The 13,224-nt window shown below is 33.8% G+C and overlaps 1 protein-coding gene across 1 annotated transcript; it reads right to left on the bottom strand.

Moving 5' to 3' along the window:
- Positions 1-4,587: 4,587 nt before the first annotated feature.
- LOC118057476 (homeobox protein knotted-1-like 6) lies at positions 4,588-12,260 on the bottom strand. Its single transcript, XM_035070067.2, has 5 exons — positions 11,355-12,260; positions 10,614-10,739; positions 10,161-10,296; positions 5,003-5,235; positions 4,588-4,862 (listed from the first exon to the last, which is right to left on the bottom strand). The coding sequence occupies exons 1-5, from the start codon at positions 11,712-11,714 to the stop codon at positions 4,704-4,706; spliced, it is 1,014 nt and encodes a 337-aa protein (XP_034925958.1). The 5' UTR covers positions 11,715-12,260; the 3' UTR covers positions 4,588-4,703.
- Between the last annotated feature and the right edge of the window lie 964 nt (positions 12,261-13,224).

The following is a 13,224-nucleotide window of genomic DNA, read 5'->3' as shown; positions in this document are numbered from 1 at the left end:
ATCACCATAAACTTTTTATTTTTATTTTTTAGAGAGTTTAATTAATTTTTAAACTTCAATTATTTAGAAAGTATAATTAATGATTTTTTCTAAGACAAAATTCAAATCAAATCACATAGTCGACAAGTGCATAAAATTCTCCACACGATTTGATCGGATCACATTGAGAGCATCAACGGATTGGTATTTTAGATTAAAAGCGAATTAAGCAGAAAATATCATCTCAACCCGATCATAATACTAATCGGACTATGCTTAGTTAATGTGGACCAGAAAATACATCAAAAGAAATTACAAGTACAACAGAAAATTTTATGAAAGTAATTAATAATATTTTATTAGTTATTTCATAAGTTCATTAAAAATATATATATAAAAAGAGAAGAGAAGATAAAACTCTTAACACACTAAAAATAATAAAAATATCTTCATTTAAGATTTCTCTCTTCAAATTATATATATTTTTTAAAGTATACTAAAAAAATTAACTAATAGAATTTTTTTAGCACCATAAAATTTTTCATATTAAACTTTTTGGAGCTTTTCATATTAAAAAAAAAAAAGATATTGCCAATTGAAGAGGTTGTCCCTTTATCTGTATTATTTGCAAAACTCAAAGCATAATGATGTGGGTTAATGGTTATTGTCCTAGATAATTCTAGTTTTGGAGTTTTTTTTTTTTTTTTTTTTTTCTGAGTTTGTTGATTTAAAACCATGTTTGTTTTTGTATTTTTATTTTTTTTATTTACTTCAAATTAATATTTTTTGGATGTTTTTTAGATCATTTTGATTTGTTAATATTAAAAATAATTTTTTAAAAAATTTTAAAAAAATTATTTTAATATATTTTTAAGTAAAAAAAACTTTAAAAAGAGTAACAACAACAACAATCTTAGTTGCCGCAAGCTTCTTGGTTTTTTTTTTTTTTGAAAAAGACATTATTGACTTGTGGTATGGCAAAGCTGCAGGGAATATTGCCAAATATAAAAATAAAAATAATGTTATAAAGCAAATATCTATGGAACTTTGGGTTGCTAGTTAGTGCCCGAATATTTACTCAAGTTTAATGTTATCATGCAAAATAACATACACACACACAACCATCATGTCAATGTTCATAGGCTTAAAAAGCTCATCGAAAAAACTTCAAGCTCTGTGTTGTAGGCAATATATAATTAAATTAAAAACATTTCAAGCTCTCACAACCCCATGAGACTAAATAATAACCGAAGCTCATAAGTTTGATATATGATTATCTAAAATCATTTCAAATATACTTTGATCTCATGTTTGAGTTTTATAATTACTAATATGATAATTACTAGAGATTTATATAGTTATTAACTCCAGAAATCGTAGAATTAATCGAGATACACGCAAGTTGACCCGGATATTTATATTAATAATAAAAAAAAAATCATTTCAAATGTGTGATTAATCGGAGGTTGCTGTGTCACTATGTATGTGTGATTAATCGGAAATTGTTGTGTCACTATGTATAATTTTTATATAAATATATTCTTTATCGTACTAATCTACTAATAGTATTACATTCTAAAATGCAACAACAAAAAATGTCATAAAAGAATATATTTCTTCTCCATCTATATATATATATATATATATATATGCGCTACCATTAACAAAAGCATCAATAAAATTTTCACGCCATAATTCTATGATTCTTTTATTGATAGCGAACCCACCCACCACAAAAGCATAATCAAACTTCAAACATTTTTTCACCCGTGAATAAAATTGATGAACTTTGTTTTTAATCTTCTTCAAAGTTTTAGTTCCTACAGAAACCATGCAGAGCCCCTTTCAATTTTTCAATTTTTTTTTCTTAATTTATGAACTAAAACGCGTAACATGTTATTAGAAAAGTTGGTCCAAAATTGATACCATTAATATAGACTTCCTCTAATGTTAAGAAGTCAAGAATTGGAATGTCAAAGTTTGTAGAGAAAAATACTCACTTGAGTATCCTCAAAACCATGAAAGGAATCTCAGCAAATTAAAGTTGATTTTTCCGATGCATTATATGCTTTTCGAATGAATTCTATGAAATGGAATGTATAAGATATTATCCTTGACATTTACTTCCAATTATTCCCTAGTGGAAGCCTACGATCTTGAATTTCTCAAGTACGTGGCGGGCACGAATCAATGCACACCACAACAGTTAGTTTTCAACCCCCACTTTCCTAGTTATAGATAATATTAGATAGTTTTCCAAGTTAAGCGGAGTATCTAATTTTCTTTTGAGATAAAAATAATATTAAGATGATGTAAATATATTTTTTAAAATAAAAAAAATTAAACTTGAATCATTAACTCCATTAAATTTAATAAACTTAATTAATTTAATATAAAAAAAACACAATAATAATATATGAACCGAGAAGAAATGACAATGAAAAAAATATATAAAAAAAAACTTAACCTAAGCTTATCCAGGTTAGCATATCAAATATGTGATTTGATTATGACATTAAGGTAACCTCATCAAAAATAAATTGTACAAAACTATAAAGCTCAATTATCAAATAACTCAATATTGAAGGATAAAGCTAAAAAAAAACTTGGGTCAAGCCAAGTTAATCTACTAACCATATAATCATGGACATGATATTGAGATAATCTTATAAAAAGAAAAGACACAAAGACCAATTCTCAAAAAAATCAAATGCTAAAAGATAAAATTGAAATGAAAAATCAAATGTTTAAGGATCTTATCTAATGATGAAGAAACAATAAAATCAGAATGTGATAACCGCATAGAGCAAAATGAAAAAAATTCAAAGCTTGGTTTCTAGCAAATAAAATATTGAAGAACAAAATTAAAGAAAAAAATATAATCCAAAAAAATTCAAAAAAACCCAACCCAAGTCCACATGCGTCAACATAAAAAATCTACGATCTAGTTGTGGTATTAGAGTAATCCCATCGAAAATAAATTGAATAAAATTATGAAACTTAATTATCAAACAACCCAATATTGAAAAAACAAGATAATCCAAATTATTTTCAAAATCAATGAAATATCCTATAGAAGGCAAGTAAAAAAAGAAGAGCTCAATCTCCAATTAAATAAATGTTGAACAATAAAACTGAAAAATATAAGCTTAAAAAAAAAAAACAAGTATATTCAAGTGAATTTTCTAAACCTAAGTTAATCTCCCAAACTTACAACCCATAAAATCCAAGGTCTAGACTCAATCAAGAAGCTCAATTTCCAACTAATTTAATGTTAAAAGATGAATTCGAAAAATAATATCAATTTTAAAAATTAAAAAAATATCAATCAAAGAATAAGAATCAAATTTGATATGATATAAAATTGAAGGAGGGTAAAATTATATAAAAAAATCAATTTTAAAAATCATCCAGAATAAAATAAATAACAATAAAAAGAATAAAAGGGTTGCTTTGAAATTGAAGGATGAAAAAAAATTAAAGGATGAAATTTTAAAAAATAAATTAGTATAAATTACTTCAAATGAAATAAATAGTGATTAAAATGACATGAACCAAATGTGAAGGAAAAAAATAATTAGAGGGTTGCTTTGAAAATTTTAAGGATAGTTATGGAGATTAAAAAGAGAGAAAATAAGAGGAAAAAAAATTATTGATACCAAACCAGAAGTCCATTGACTACACGTTGTATCGAGGGATGGAGAGGCCACTAAGACGATTCGAATGTCACTTTTGGAAGCCATTATTTAGCTATAAAACAAGCGCTGCTTAAATGACATGACAACAATCCACGCGCTTACACAATCAATGCGCATGATAGCCAACTTTTAAAAATAAAATTTATATTTATTAAATTACTAAAATATCCTCCAATCAAATTGATTATTATATATATATATATAATAAAAAACCACGATAAAAATACTAAAAAACCCTAGATTCTAGTTAAATGATTTTTGCTTATAAAAATAATTCAATTATTTTACTAAAAAAAAAAATGCCTAAAATAACCTTAGACATCAATTTTAAAAACACCTTGCTTTTAAAACCAATCTCATTTTAACGTGCTTTAAAAGTACTTAAAAAAAGATATACAATGACCAATATGTCATTAAGAAAAAACCATATTTACCCATCAGCCCGACCATTTGGCTTTTTCTTAAGAAGGTTAAAACATTGTTCTAATTCATGCTATTTTGTGTCTTCATCTATAATGTTTATCTGACCTTCTTTTGGTTTTTGTTAATTATTGATTAATTTTGCCGAAGACTACTTAATCTTCTTTCTCTTTCTCTTGCTTTGACTCATTTTTTCCCCTCTCTTTTCCATTAACTTCAATAGGGAAACAAGATGGCAAACAATGTGTGTGTGTGTGTATATATATAAAACGTGCAAGGGAGTGCAATTCACTCTCTCAAGTTCTTTGCAGCACCGCACATGCCTTGCAGGACCTCAAGAGGGTTGCGCATGCCTTGCACGACCCCATGACCTTCGAGCATATCGTTTTAATGGTTATTTATATTTGTGATAATTCTGATGAAGTCAGATTCAGTTCCCACAATCTTACAACCAGCTAAGAACACTTGAGCAAAGAGGAAGCAAACAAAATTGAATCGAAAAGTAGTAAGATAATTGAAGCGGTAAGCATTTCATCGGGCGCATCAGCTTGAGGCCTTGCCCAAGAATGTACAGAAGCAAAGTGAGGGGAAAGTGAAAACCCCACCTTAACCATTCATGAAAAACGGGCCATATAGACTATCCACAACAGCAAACTGCATGTTCTCCGACGGTTTCCAGTGGCGTTTCCTTTGGTTGATGAACCAGTTGTTTATCTGTTTCTGTTCCAGGCCAGTTGATTCAGCCAAGGCAACCTTGTCAGCTTCCTGAAATATCAAAAACAATAAAATGCGATCAAAGGGCTTGACCAAGCATTCAGATTTTCCAACAAAATGCTATGCGTTTGAGCGAGAGATAGATTAGGGTTTTCAGCTGGCGACGATATTTGCTTCGAAGAAATGATTACCGTTGGGTATGGCCATTTGTAATGAACGGTCCACCAGTTAAGTAGGACTTCCCTCGCTTCTTTCGGTAGTTTTCCCTTCTTCTTCTTCTTCGAAAACTCGTGCTTTAAGGTGCTTATGTAACCACTATATTTACATAGCAGTTTGTCCTTAAGCTCTCGATCGTCGTTTGCTCGGGTACAATCTTGCGCCTCTCCTCCACTGGCATCTTCATCAGATGAGCCAACAGCTTCATCTGGCAGGAGAATGAATTAATAGGATGCCAACAAACATACAACCAAACTCATCGTCACTGTTTAAAGAGATTCCATGTGCGTGCGTGCGTGTGTTCAATGAGTCATGAGCAGGTGCATAAGAAAGACTTCAGTTTACAATGTCAAATTCACTGTCACTGTTCACAATTTTACAAATTGCATGGAAGTTTCTGCCAAAACCACCACCGCTTTTGAGCAGCAACACTGCCTATATGAACCAATTTACCCCAAACCAGTTGCCTCCAGAACCATCTTGTTTTTACATAGCTAGACAGCATACTCCATAGATAACAAATTAATAGCAACAATATCCTAATACAAGATGGAGGAAATTTTTTTCAAAACACAGCACATACTCGCTCTGGTATTATCATTACCACAAGGTACAGACGGTCCTTACTATACTACTTTAATTTTAACCATACAACTAAACCGCTTTCTTTTTCCCTTACATTTCCAGAGGAATCCAATAGCTAGCTAGGCTTCTTGAGAAGAAAGATGGACATGTCCTTTAAGAGGGAGTGTGACGTTTGGACTAGCATACCCAACAAACCATCACGGGGGTGATCGAAATCAGCTTGAAGGGTCTACAGAAAAGAAACAAGAAAAAAGAAGAGGGAAGTGGGGCACAGGATAATGAACACTTGGGAGGCATGATCCCATGTCTCCATGGATGTGATTTAACACCATGGCATGCCGTACTATGAATTCGGGACCCACGAGGAAATTTGCATAGAAAAGAATAGTATACACACAGCGCGCGGTAAAAGTGGGAATGTGTGAGGAAGAAGGTAAAGATTGAGAGGTTCGTTGTGTCGTATCGCAGTCAGAGTGGAGGTGGCGCCTTTAAAAGAGTACGGTTCCTTAAAAAAGGAGGCAACGCGCATGGCACGCGCGCACGCACTGCCCTAGACTAGACTACACTCCCCCTCCTCTCCTTACGATACTTCCATTTCCATGACCTCACCCTCTAACAAGTGCAGTCACAGTGCCTTCCCTCGACCTTGGAAAAACCCTAAAATTTACAATAAAAAAAGAAAAAAACACAGAGGAAGTGGTGGGGAATTTACAATATATATATATATTTTAAAAAAAAGAAATCACAAGGACTGACTCTGTATTGTAACGAGAGGGAAGAATTGCAGTTGAGCATTTAAAGATACTGTAGAAAGGAGTCGAGCAGAATCAGGGCAGCAGAAAGGAACATCCCTAGCCTTGGGAAGTGAAGTGGAAGGGAGACTAGAAAGATACTGTAGACTAGACAGAGCTACCGAAAGTTTGGCCCAGTTAGAGGGAGCGTTTCATAATATTATTACTAGATAGGACCTGATCTTGCAGCGCTTCAAGCGGGCGTCCAAAGTGGCTTGCAACTTCTTCCAACCAAATCCCTTTTATGCCCCTCCATGTCCAAACCCTAACCCAAAAATCCCCTTCTTAAAAATAATAGCATTCCAGGCTAATAATGAAACCCTAAGATTCATAATCCACCCCTCATAAAACCCAAGCACCATGGCTATAAGGTTGTAAAAATATATAGATTTATTTCGTCCGGCAGTTCATTTTAAAATATTATTTACTAGAAATATATTAAAATAATATTTTTAATATAAGCAAATCAAAATAATTCAAAAAATAATAATTATTTTTTTTTAAATCAAGATTTTGCCGATATGAGTTTGAACAACATTCCCAGATCGCGTCCTTGGTAGCAAAGAATTGGGCCATTACAGGAAAAGAGCATGCATGTTGCCATCCTAAATCCCTATAAAATTAAAGTTAATTTGAACTCCTTTTATATCAAAAGAAAATTAACAAACAAAAAAGAAAAAGAAAGGCGAAGGGAGATGAGCCCATCACAAAGTGAAATCCCAGGCAGACACAGACTAGGGGACGGAGGGAATCAATCCAGTGATTTACAATGCTATGAACATTCGAAAAACATGATTAGCAAGTCTCGAAAATACAACCTCATGATCACTCACAGCATTCACACGATAAGGCCACACCTCAAATCCCATTCCATTTCGAGCATGAAATCTTGATTGATTTGTGTGTGAAGGCCTATCATATAGCCAGCAAAGTTGTTCAATAAAATATGAAGCACAGAAGTTATAACCAAGCTATACTTACCTCTTTCAACACTCAGAAAAAGAGTGTCGATTGTTGAGATTAAAGGAAAATAAAAGGGAAAACACTTGATTTGATGGAATAGAAGGAAAATAACATGGCTAGAGCACTAGGAACGACCAGATATTAGCATGCAGATGCAGGAGACACTAAGATATGACTATCGCACTCTTCTTATCCCATGTTTAGGGCTCCGACACATACTTGAGCTCTTTATGGACAGCAAAATCATTTTTTGATGTGCACAAGGAATACAGGCTCAAGCCTATGCTCTTGTAATCTATAACAAAACTCATGAACATAAACTGATAGCAAGCTACACGAAAGCATTCCAGCCACGATGATGCAACCATGTTCGAAGGTGCTAAGAATAAGGAGAGCTTATTTTCAAATTACTTGTACCCTAATGTCCCAATGACACGATGATGCATCAAGCCATGAGACTGTGCTGTGGTCATGAATAAAGAGCAGAAAAATAGCTCAATAAATACAAAAGCTAATTCATATGAAGGGTCTACAATAAACCGATGGGAAATAGAGGAGCCTCTCACAAGAAGTTAATGCATATCCAGTCATAGAATCATGGAGTAAACATGAGACTGACCAAGATTTCATCCTTTAGCAAACTAAGCCAATAATAATAATAAAAAAAGAGGAAATCTCATATGGAACACAACACCGTGAAAACATAAGTCATCAATCCAGCTAGTGTACGCACACCAATAGATACTCGAAGATATCCCCAGACTAACAGCTTAAAAGTGAGGTCATTTCTTATTCAGTGCCCAGCATTAAGAATCCCTTTTGATACCACAAAGTCTCTAATCAGGGCATACATAAAGCATAAAAATGACACTAAGGAAAATGCAAATCCGCACTGTACAGGTAGGCAATTAACTATACAGAGTGTGAAGCCCCACTATAGGATCTTCATGCACTGTATTAAAACCGGAACTTTAGCTTCACGAATGCAGAAATATAATAATTCAACCGATCCATATCTAAAGCTCTTATTCCCAGACAAAATGCATAAACTCCAGTGTACGAAGTGCAGCTTTTTTCAAAATGATTCTAAAAATAGCATGCAACTATACTATATGTGTGAGCTTGTAGCCTTGACCACAGAGAAATGCTACTAAAATAACAATTTTGGCGACACAGACCATCTGTATTCTGTACAGAGTAAAAAAAAGGAAAAAAAAGCCAGTAGTTTCAACTATTATTGAATTACATTAAGCCTCAAAAGCAGGAGATCAACAGTGATCTGGTACATTAAAAGGAAGGAATGGATGACAATGGAAGACAAGAGGAACATCCTAACACGAGCAGCAGGTGCTTCTCTACTTCTCTTGCCATAAAGCAAACATGATATCTTGAAAACCAAACTCCTTGTACTTCAGCCTACCATGATATCTCTAGTTCATTGGGAGATCCAGTTGGTAATATAATATACTTAGTAATGTGTATGATCAAGCAGAAAAGGGGTTTGCTTTCAGTTCGGGCTATATTTTATATATTTCCAACACCCTGCAACTCTTCCCAAAGAATTCTTAATATGCTAAGACAGCGGTTCCAAGGCTTTCACTCTATGGATGCCAGAACCAATCCAATCCTCTGACCTTCTTTCCTAAGGAATAGTTTTTAATTCCCACCCGCGGCATGCCCTACAACTCGTGCTTTATTGAAACTTAAATCTCTAATCACAATACAAATAAAGTTGGCAGCCAGTTGATTGAAAGGGAATTACCAAATCCCATTTGCTTCCACGCCACTAAGGATTAGCATCCAAACACTCACCAGAAACTTTTAACATTTAATCAAACACAATTCGGTATTGCCTCAACCTTGTCCAAGGACAATTATGAGGAACAAAGCGAGTTTAATTCATGAGTCACTCGAACAACTCACAACTCATAGGCTCTTATATATTAGTTTCCCAAGAAAAAGAAGTGCCTTGGTATAATTCCTTTTCTAGAACATTTTCCAATATTCAGGTGTCGTCATTCCCTTTCTCCCATGCTAAAATAAGAAGGACAAAGGGAGTGCTTACAAGTAACTACAGAATCAGCAAGTATTAGGATCAGCAATAACTCCTAGCTACAACCTGAACTTGGAGCGTCAAGGTGTGGTTTGAAACTAAGATTATAATTTGACCAAATGAAAGCATCTAATATTGGTTGAAAAGAAAAGCTTCTATTGGTTTTTATCCTTCGATGCAATCCATGACAAAAGCTATTGCCTCCATGGATTCTACCTTTAAAGCTAATAGTTCTGATTCTTGAATACTCCCTTAAGATGGAAACGACAGGAAAGGGAAAGTAGAAATGAAAGCCTAATGCCCCCAACCCTAAAATGGATAACTTTTCTACATGTTCTCCCATGTTGCAGTACTAATTCAGATTCATCACCGCCAAAAGGGTCTTTCTTTTCTAGGTTTTTTTTTTTTTTGACATTTCTAAATCTGAAACCTTGGTTTTTACAGCAAGAATATGAATAAATGTTCTTAAAGGTGCAGGGTTTTTGTCCAGAACCAATATGGGAAATTGGCCATGACAACAGCCACTCCCACTATTCCTCATGTGATCAGGCTGTTCTGCTAAAATGCACTAGGTTTTATGCTAGCGTACGCCTCACTCTCTTTCATATTATGTGATTGCTATCACATGTTCCCATAACACTGAAGATTATACTATAATAAATAAAATCTACTGCACAAACATCAACAAACTAGTTAACATACTGAGTAGTAAAAGAGAGAGAGAGAGATAGAGATTGAGACCATGAACTTGACTTCTGGAAGCACCATTGCAGAGCGTTTTAAACTGAGCCTCAATATCATTCAAGAAAGCGGTAGCTTCATCAAAAGGCCCAGAGAGATCCGCCTTATACTTCATCAGAATGTCGCAGTAAGTTTCCTACAAAGAAAAAAACATCATGTAATGTCAGTCAAGAAACGAGAGAGAGGGAGGGAGGGAGAAAAGGATAAAATCCATTTTGAAGAAGAAAACCTAGAAAGAAAAAGGAAATATTTCACTTGAAATCAAGAAATCAAACAAAGGAGTCCCCAAAAGGAGAGTATGGACTTTATTTCCATGTCTAAATAAGTAACTAACTAAGGCCATCAAATATGGAAACTGAGAAAGTTAGAAGAAGATGAGAGAGATGGGGAAATAGCTTATTAGGGTTTTGGATCCTTCAAGAAGAGAGGAAGTACTAAGAGAAAAAAAGAGACCATGAACTCGTCAAGCTCAGGATCTGCGCCCAAGCAAGAGGCGACAATATTATCGGACCTCTTGGAAACATCGTTCTCTTCCCGGATTTCATCTAACAAATAAGCCATCTCCGGCGGTGCTCCCACCTGAAAACACAGAAATCAAAAGAAATTAGTAAGAAAACAAATAAAACAACAGTCTACAGTAGACTTCTCGATACCCTTTATGGAGCACTACCAATAAATATTGGAATTTTCCAATTTCCAAGACTTTCAAAAGTCTAACAGCATATATGGTCTACACAGCTTACCTATTTTCTTAGGCTAGCTGATAACAGAAGTTTGTATTGCATAAGAGTGGTGCTTTACATAATAACAAAAATGTCAAAGAAATTGTTGATCGATTTAATATATTGGGCATCAAAGAAGAAATTTACAGGAGAACACACATGTAATTGCAACGATATAGCAATAAAATACGTTCAGAAATCGTCGCACAATACATTTCATAGATCAAATTGAGGCTCTTATACATCCTTCAAATCAAGACCACTCAAATGATGGAAATCAAGAGTCCCAAAACTTCTTAGTTTTTTTTTCAAGAACTTCATACTGAGTTTGGCTCATTTAGAAAAGAGTCTCGAAAACTTCAAGTTCCGTCTGTCACTTGGCCTCACTGTTCTAGTTTGCTTGATTTTAAAGAGCATTACAAGTAGTTCAAAATCCAAATTATTTGGTTACCAAAAAGATTGGTGTATATACCTTCTGGCAATCAATATAAGCTTCGAGCAACTTAGGATAAAGAGGGTGAGAAGCAATTTTAGCCCTAATTGCACAAGAAGCCTCCTCCTGTGAATTATTACTATTACTATTATCACCAATACAACCAGCTCTCTGCTGCTGCTGATGCAACTCCACCACCATTGAAGCAGCATCAGATACTGAAGAACCACAAAACAACTGCTCCGATCCAAAGAAAGGAAATGATGCCTCCCCAGCTGCGGATGGGAACCCCATATGATGGTAGTAATTAGCCACTACTGGAGCACCCGCGTTCTCTGATGGCACCTGCAAAGAGTAATCAGTGCTAGTGGATTGAAGACCGTGCAGTTGCTCCATCATTGAGAGAGAAAGAATCAGGTTTAGCAAACTGGGTTTTCTACTGGTTAGCAGTAGCAGTGGTCGTGGATACTCGAAACAGAGATAAAAAAAAAAAAAAAAAATGGGTACAACTGTATTGAAATAGAGAAAGAAGTGTGGTTTTGTAGTGGATGAGCTAGTGAGAGGAGAGGAGAGGAGACTGTAGTTACAGCACGTAATAAAAACAAGGACCGGGTTTATGGGATATAACTTTCAGTCTCAGGTGCTTGAAATTAATTAAATTAACGGAGAAGAACTCTAAACTGACGACGACGACGATGATCAGAACAAGACAGCGAAAGAGAGAAGTGAGTTTTCAAAAAGCGGGTAAAGTGGTCTTAAATTGTGATTTTAGCGTACAAAAACAAGGAGAAGCTCCTGAGGCATGGTGGACCCTCGAGCCTCGGTTGCTTCTTTCCACTCCCTCCAGGCCCAGGGCTACAGTTTGCATAAACCTCCACGCCATTATGGCGCGCGTTGCCCTAACTTGCCGAAGAGACTCCTTTATATATACTTGCTAGTGAGTTCCCCATTACAGAATATCACTTTTGGCAAGAAAAAAAAACCTGCCGCCTGCATGGTGGTGGTGGTAGATGACGAATACACGGTAATAAGCTCTTCTGTAGTAGCACTTGGGATCCTCTAGACAAATAGTGGATGGGACCCTCTATCTTTTGCTCTGGGCTCCAACCCGAACAACTCTCTCTAGCCGATCAACTCCAATCCTAGTCATAGAGACCCGAATCGTAGCACGTGTCGGCCTCGCGTCTTCATGTTTGGACAAAGCCCATTAACTTAAGACGCTCCTTAATTATGTCGGTTTTTTTTTCTTTCTCAAATCACGTCTTAAGTCTATTATTGCCGTTGTAATGTGTTCAATGATTTTCTATAAATTTATAGAAAATTTAATCAATAAAATATATTTTTTAATTAAATAAAAATATATTTTTATGATTATTATTTTATTTATTTTTTTAATTAAAATTGTTTGTTCATGGGATTTTGTTTTTTATTTTTTTTACTATTATTTATCTTATTTGAAAAAATTTATGCTTTAATATTTCTTTTTTAATCCAATTGATGCTTTAATATTTCTTTTTTAAAAAAACTCTATATGTATGAACAAATATTTAGTAAACCAATAAATTAATTGATATAGTGAGTCATTAGATAGTTGAATCGGTCACTTTGTGTTTTTATTTTACTAAAAAATGATGAATATTTTAAATTAATTTTAAATTTTACAATGTACAAAATCTAGTAAATAATAGCTATATGACTTGTACTGTTAGATAAAAAAAAAATTTTGAGAAAAAAAAGGATAATTTTAGATTGAATGAATAAATTGAAAAGAAAAATCAATTACATAAAATAATTAAAAAAACAAACCACCAGAAAAATAAGTACCAAATCTTAAAAAAATAACAAATTAAAAATTTTAATTAAATAATAAAATTGAAAAACAATTAAAAGTTTATTACATAGGCAAGAA

Source organism: Populus alba, chromosome 15, assembly GCF_005239225.2.
Source record: "Populus alba chromosome 15, ASM523922v2, whole genome shotgun sequence".
Classification (NCBI taxonomy): Eukaryota; Viridiplantae; Streptophyta; class Magnoliopsida; order Malpighiales; family Salicaceae; genus Populus; species Populus alba.
Note: the sequence above shows the minus strand (reverse complement) of the source record. Positions and strands in the feature narration are given on the sequence as shown.

What these genes read in the sequence shown, in the direction of transcription:
- LOC118057476 (XM_035070067.2), bottom strand. Translation starts at nt 11,714, where the DNA reads ATGATGGAGCAACTGCACGGTCTTCAATCCACTAGCACTGATTACTCT. An exon ending in CTTATATTGATTGCCAGAAG is followed by an intron (nt 10,740 to 11,354) that starts GTATATACACCA and finishes CTGTGTTTTCAG; the next exon opens with GTGGGAGCACCGCCGGAGAT. An exon ending in TTCCAGAAGTCAAGTTCATG is followed by an intron (nt 5,236 to 10,160) that starts GTCTCAATCTCT and finishes TTCTCCTGCCAG; the next exon opens with ATGAAGCTGTTGGCTCATCT.